This window comes from Wasmannia auropunctata, unplaced genomic scaffold, assembly GCF_000956235.1.
Source record: "Wasmannia auropunctata unplaced genomic scaffold, wasmannia.A_1.0 LD336004.1, whole genome shotgun sequence".
Classification (NCBI taxonomy): domain Eukaryota; kingdom Metazoa; phylum Arthropoda; class Insecta; order Hymenoptera; family Formicidae; genus Wasmannia; species Wasmannia auropunctata.
In genome coordinates, this window is record NW_012026886.1 from 537813 (window position 1) to 545634 (window position 7822).

General features: G+C 34.7%; 1 protein-coding gene across 1 annotated transcript in view; it reads right to left on the bottom strand.

Moving 5' to 3' along the window:
* Nucleotides 1-2899, bottom strand: part of LOC105453121 — a 5137-nt gene extending 2238 nt beyond the window's left edge. The window contains exons 1-4 of the mRNA XM_011694837.1: nt 2865-2899; nt 646-879; nt 435-519; nt 22-342 (exon numbers count right to left, since the gene is read on the bottom strand). Coding sequence (XP_011693139.1) covers nt 22-342; nt 435-519; nt 646-870 — 631 coding nt within the window. The 5' untranslated portion in view covers nt 871-879; nt 2865-2899. The remainder of the gene's footprint in view (nt 1-21; nt 343-434; nt 520-645; nt 880-2864) is intronic.
* Between the last annotated feature and the right edge of the window lie 4923 nt (nt 2900-7822).

Consider the following 7822-nt stretch of genomic DNA (forward strand, 5'->3'; position numbering starts at 1 on the left):
TAATGCTGAATAAGAGATTACTCAGGCTCTGTTTAGGACTTTTAGAAAGGGTATATTCTAATGTACCAATAAGTATTACAGCATTTATCTGAATGTTCATAATTAATTGACTACACACAGAAGTTGATTCCAATTTAAATTTTTTCGTTTTAAAATCGCACGACAGCCAACAATCCAGTTTACGTTGTGACGTTGATAATATAGTCTCCCAAGATTGCGCCAATATTGGAACCCATTGATCATCAGATTTTTGTGCCCATATTTCATTAGAATAGTAATCGTCCAATATCGGACCATACAGGGACAGTTTGATGGGGTAACATGCTTCATAAAATTCGATATCTTCAAAATAGAAAATATAATTATATAAATCATCTCTTTTCTCAACAAAAGTGTATCTTTAACAATATCTTATCTATTCAAATATTTTTTACTTATATATTGTTTTGGTATTTCGGTCACGATATCACTCCGTGGTATGGCATCAAATGGTGTGTGCTTTAATGATCCGTAAGTTCTCTGTATCAAAAAAATAAGCCAGAAGAATGTTAAGTACAAAATCTTGCATAAAGTTAAATTGCGATTTATACAATAAGACGATGACAGCGATACAGAAAGGAAATGCACATGTATCATACTAAATACCTCTTTAAAATCTTCATGTTTTGTTACTTTGGTAGGTGGCTCAGTTATTTTATAATTAACAAATGTGGTATCAGAATTGTACTCATTTGGGATACAATAATTAATATTTACAAATTGGTAAATAAATTCAACATTATCTGTTTTATCCACGGTTACTCTGTTTACATAGGAATAATTAATATTATCTTTAAAATGTAAAGGTTGAATATGATAACACGTCGTCATTGTCTCACTCTGAAAAAAAAAAAATAAAAAACAAAAAATAATATTTAATAAGAATAAACGGCCAAAGACGAGCAATTAAATGCCAAGTAAAAATTATTTTATCAATTAATTCTCAAACATAAAACCATAAACAAAGTTATAGTTTCATCCTCACTAGGATTTTTTCAATCGTAATCTAATCGGTAAAAATTGCACATTGTATAATCAGTATACTGCAATATATCGTTCTCAATAAAACAAATTAGACGGAACCGCATCAATAATCAAATAAACATAGTCAAACATTAAATAAGATTTCACCAAGTACGGAGTCACACGTGCTGAACGCGGATCGTGCAATACAGAGAGCAATTAAAAACTTGCACGATCTCTATCGTATTACAATTGTATATATAAAGTAGCCACGTTTTCCAGTCCGTAATTACTTATGAAATTATTTCCGTCAAGTAACATCCAATAATTAAATTTACTAAAATTTATTATGTGTTATGAGGAATATTCCACAGCTATTTTGAATATTCCCTCTGCTGTGATTTTATCGACAATATCAGAAAATGGACGTAGCCAATAGTATAGCACGCGAATTAAAAATGGATGTCCTGACAAAAGTCTACTTAAGGCCTCATGATAAAAGCTAGAATGGCCGCTCTTAAGTTTCTCTCTGGTAACGTTCACATTTCGCAAAATTATTTATCGCCATTACCTCGATCCCTCATATGTACGTTACATTAAACTGAGCATTTTACTTTCCACTTTTATGCTTTTTACCCTCATATAATATTATGCTCCCAACTACCTTCATAATGCATGTTATCGGTCTCAAAGATGCTTTGATAACGTTAATTATAAATAATTTATGAAAACTTTTCATCAAAATACACAAATTCAATGTCAATATGTTCAAAGGTGAGTGTATACAGGAACTGCCAAAAATTCAGAGCCACTTAAATAATTTCTAATCGTGATATTGGATTGAAATTTATAGGGTTAATGGCAAAATGTATAATCTACTCGTATCATTTAAACGCCAACTTCAATTTTCCCTATAGGGGGGTGGGCAGGTGGGGAGAGGGGCTGAAAATCTTAAATGCATACGAAGTCGAGTGAGGGCTCGTTTGAAAAGGCTTTCCGAAACGAGAAGAATGCGAGATCTCGTTGAGATCTCTATCATTTTTTTCGCAGAATTATGCTCATTTAAATATTGCGGTGCTTCTTTTGGTACTAGCGAGGTCCACGGCGAGAACGTGAGAAAGATAAAACTTTGCGCATGTTCCTGAGTGGATGGAAATGCATGTGGAAGTGTGTGTGTGTGCGCGCGTGTGTGTGTTGTGTGAGGAATTTGCGTGAAGCCTTATTTTTCTCGCGTCCTCGCCGTGGGCCTCGCTAGCGTTAAATAACACCAATGTTCAAATAAGCATAACTTTGTAAAAAAAATCGTAGAATCTCAACAATCTCGCGTTCTTCTCGTCTCGAAAAGTCCTTTCACACGAGCACTTACTTGATTCCACATACCATTTAAGATTTTCATTACACCTCACCCCCTGCTCCCCTCGGAGGATTGAAGTGGGCGTTTTCAAGATTAAATGTTAGATTACATTTTGTCATTGTAACCCTATAAATTTCTATCCAATATCTCGAACCGTTTAGAAATTATTTACGATTAAGAATCACTTCTATGTCGCTTTGCCTGAAACTTCCTATGTATACTGTGATCAAAACTGATTATAAATATGCTGACCTTTACACATCTTTCAATATATGTTCAATATGCAGTATCTAAATGCGCAAATTCGAGTAATTTGATAGCTCAACTTTAAACATTTCTTATATATATATTTAGATGGCATTGTTATCTACGCGTTTGCTATGTGATTGCCACGTGTTCGACGTTTTTACGACAAGATTCCATATATTCATTCAAATTCTTATCATTTAATTCTCATTTAAATTCTTGTAGCATAATTAACTGATTTCATTAAGAAACAAATATTTACCTTGTTTTTATTACTAAAATGTATGCGTGTGAGTTGTGTCTGTGTGCGTAATTCAATTAAATATAAAATCTTTACAGACGAACAAAATGTTCTATTCACTTTGATAGCCACTGAACAAATGGAATGAGATTCTGAAGAGCAAATAAATAAAGGTCCATCTACAATGAAAATAGTAAATCGTCATAAGCCGTAAGAAATTGAACAATCAGAATCGAATATGACAAGAATAATCGATTGTGATTGGTCAATTTCTTACGGCTTACTGCTTACTACTTTCATTGTAGATGGACCTTAAGATTTTCGCTCGGGCAACTAGTACATGTTGAATACACTGTATTCGACTGTAATTCTTTTCTGAAATCTCCGATATTTCTCTAGTAAATATTCAATCGTATGACATCGTGTCTGTACACGTGTTAAGAGAATATTCTAGCGTGAACGTCCGTTTTTAAGGTGATTTTTGAGAATTAATTTTATAAAAACGGTTGAATCTATAGATGTAATGTTTTGTTTTTACATTTATACATATTTTGAACTAACATCTCAAATTTTTTTAACGCTTTTTATTGAGAATTACACACGGTACAAATGGACGCAGATCATGTTTTGAAATTTCTCTTCTATCGGGCGTAATGATTGCGGCCGTCCTCGTCATCTCAAATAAACGAGTTTTTTTTATTTTATTCCTTACAAATGTGGTTATCGTTTGAGCCTCTAGTAAATCATTTGAAGAAAATTACTATTTTTCCGGTCCGGAAAAAATAGTAATTTTCAAGAGATCAAAAAGTTGGAGGGTCGAGTGATAGCCTAATGTGTACACTATATATGTGTGCAAAAGCACAAGTCAATCGGCCCAGTAGTTTGTGAGAAAAATACACGATTTGAAAAATGTCGTTTCGAGAAAAACGCATTTAATAAGTTTCTCATGCAATTACAAGGTGGATAATGAATATAATTTCAGTAACTTACCCTTAGTCAGCTATACCAGGACCGTACAGGATACCTTTCTCAGCTATATATAGCACTATTTGGCTACGAAAAGAAATACTACCTGACACGCAAAAAATCCCTCTACTGCATGGAAATCACGGGCGACGAGTCGCATGGACGCACGCGGGAGCTATGTCTTTAAACCTCTATAGCTCAATTTGACGAATTTCATCTTAATATTTTAAAGACACATTTTCAAGACTATAAACTATAAGAATATGCAAAAAAAAATCGATTTTTTTAACCGGTCACACTAGAATACCTATTGCGTCGTGGTGGAAGCGAAAGCGGACGGTTGGATCGACAGATTGAGAGACGATTGAGCGAATAGACTTTTATTTCGACAATTACAAAAAAAACTAACAAAAAAAACGGAAGTACACAATAATTATTGTCGTAATCGCAAGTTCGCGGCGAACGAACGGCAAGGTGACGGTGCGACGGAGCAACGCGAGCGATCGAAACCGAGAAAAACGAGAGCCTTTCTGAGAAAAAACTGAGAAAAAAACTGACGAGCCTTCGAGCGGGGCTCTGTTATTTATACTCGAGGCATGTTGTTGTCGAACATTTTTTGGTCGTGACAATGCCAAAAAATAAGCGCGCCGGATTGCACACCGTCATCGGGTCGCACGTGATCGTGGGGTGCCGGGCAGTCAGCTGATGTCACGAAACGTCGGTCGCCGATCAGCTGTACTCCCGGAAGCCCTTGCTCCGTCCCGGCTATTTACGCATTCTTTTTATGATCGTGTTTTTTAACGCAATGACGGCCACTCAGCTGAGCGGTCAAAGCGTGACTTTATCGCGACTTTGGTGACATGCCTGATTTGGCGGTTTCGCACAATACCCTCTTAAGACTTCTGCACACTGGACGCGGAAATGCTTGCCGCGCGGCAAGTATGCATACCGCATCCAGTGTGCAGGAGCTCTTATTCTTATTAGACATAGATCTTGATAGATTGGCCTAGTTTACACCGAGCAATTGATACGCGTACTAACTAGAAACTTTCTATTAAACTATAAATAATGGACGATGTTATTGGGTGTCAAAAAAGCTTTCAATTCTATTTGACAGGAAAGTTTATTATTTAAATTACATCTTATGCGGCTGTCTACTTATGTAATTAAGATTATTTGCAGTTATTTATGTAACAAGGTTTTCGCAAATTTTCATGGTAAATTATCAGTGTTTCTTGACGCTCCTTCCGATGTGCCTCAAGGTTCTATCCTTGGTCCTTCACTGTTCAATATGCCTTCACACCGACGAGATACTCAGCAAAAGACTTGTTATTAAAATGCTTCACAACAATTTATTTTGCATTCTTTGCAATCGACCTAGGTGCGTATTCTAGCAGCTACTGCCCAAACAAGGGCTGCATCTAGCACACATTTTATATAGTAACAGTTCAAATTTTAAATGTAAAGAGCTTTTACGGTGAATCAATGAATATATGGCATAATCTCTATGAGTTTTATTAATTCGGTCGGTTATTGTTGGACTCCATCGAAGCGAAGAGTCAAAGATATGTCTCCGCGCGAGATATGTATCGTACCAGACGACCATGGAGACCATGGCGACCATGGAACATAATCCAATACCCTTATCAACGGAGGATCGCGAATGCACTTGCGAGTAAATTATAATGGTTTTGAGTTTTATTTAAGGTAATAGCCTTCTTTTAGTCCGTAAAAAACTGGAGGATGACATTAACATGGTTTTGGAGTATTTCTACGAGATGTTAAAGACCGTTAGCCTGGATAAATTTTCGTACCGGTTATAAGGTCCGGAGGCTTCGGAGGTAATTGCAGAGTATCGATGTTAATCGACTTTTGACATAAATTTGCGATTATTAACATAAATATTTAAATAATACATTAAAATCATGATTTTTATTATATAAATACTTTATAAATAAATACGAATACTTATAAGGCTGTAATATCATATATTGCCGCAAAATTACAGTTTTTTTCTATTATTACCATCTCTCTGGATAATCAAACACGGATAGTAACTATATATATCCATACAAAATTACCTTTAAAAAAAAAAGGTAAAAAACGCCAAGTATACGCGTCCTCTGTACAAATGTTTCACTATAAAAAATTAGCGCCAAAAATTTACAGTTGTCAGTAAAATAAAATAATTAAAAAAAAATTTAGTGATATGTAGAAAAAATACATATTATAAAATAATTTTGTAAAATATATATTACTTGTACAAAAGATTTGATATCAATAACTGCCAAATTACAATTTCATAAAAAAAATTTATAAAAGTGAAGATTTAAAAAAAATACGTTCTAACTGATATTGTATCTTTGTATTCTTGTTGGTCTTTCCATTCCAACCCAAGTGATAGCAGTTTTAATTTTTCGCAAATGTGTTATCTCACTCAATCCAAGTGATAAGTAATCTTTATACCTATTAACTCTTTCTATTTTAACCCAATGGTAATTGTTATTTAATTTTTTAAAATATTATTATATTACAAAATCGTATTACTTTACTCAACTCAATTCAAATATAATATTATTACAAAAAATTAAAAAAATAATAGAATAAAATGAGAAAAAAATTTAATTAAAAAGAAAATTTATGTAAAAAACACCTGCGGCTTCACGACTTTTTACGTTTAACTTCCAATTATAGAGAGTTAGTTCCTTACCTTCGTGATTCTTTCAAATAATGAGACAAATATATTCTATTAATAACAGTATTGAATAAAGTATAATTTAGTTTTTTATAATTTTTTAATTATTATACTTATATTTATGCCTATTCCGTTGACACATATTTCCACATATACCCAGTGAGAAATGGTTTTCAATTCGACGTCGAATCGACGTCAATTCGACATCGATTTGATATCGAATTGGCGATCATTTCTCATTGGGTAGTTTGTTAATAACTTTTTAACAAATAACGAGCGACGGCTAAAACCATCTACTCACTTGGGGTTATGACTTTGACAATATATGTAAAGGTCAAGGTCATTGAAGCAGCCTCCCTTTATCGGTATATTTACCATAAAAAATTCGGATTAATGTTATCCTTCCTAGCAGATCGGATTTAGACGGATTATATCGATTTTATTGAATCAGTGTTTTTGTAACTAAAATGGTCTTATTGTTAGCTGTTAAAGAAATATATATGATTTAAGCGGATTATTTTGGATTATATATCCATCCGATTATTCGGGTTTATTTGGATTGACAACGATGTGGATTAGAATGTAATGATTTCATATTGGAATTAATAATCCGCGAAAGTAATATTAAAACCGATTACTTATTATTAAATGCGGATTGAACTTATTAGAACCAATTAAAATCGATTGAAACGGATTATTATCTTTTTATCGGTTTTTATCGAATATTTTCAGCAGGGTTCTCGACCATGAAAATTCGCAAACGCACGAGGCGCCCGGGGTCCAAGCTCTTGCTTGGCCTTGGCTGAATATTCGTGGCCGTCCAAACACGCGTTGCGCAGTACTTCGAATCAAGGGGAACAAGTATTCTATACCGCTTTTCCGAGATTCTCTGGTACATGATTCCAACTTCATCCACCGTTTCCCGCAATGACTGATATATCTCCGGGGATTAAAAGCTTTCTCTACCGGCCGTCGAAAATGCTCGACAATCGGCCGTCTTCCGTTCCAGATTATTCTCCCGCCGTATTTTCAAACGGCCAATATATGTACATACCGCACGTTCAAATATTCGAATGGCCATTTTGTCGCACGGCGTGCAACAGCACCCGCGACAGGCGTGCGATTCCGCCCGATTAATGTTAATTAATTTGGCGCCGCACTGATTTACCGAAATCACGCGTTACTAATCCCGCATGCGTATAATAAAGTCGCGAAGCCGACAACTTAAACCGATAACGAAACGTTACATTTACGTGTGTAATAAAATATTCGTGTAGGCTACCGAACGCGTAACATACCCAGATAATCAAGCAGGATT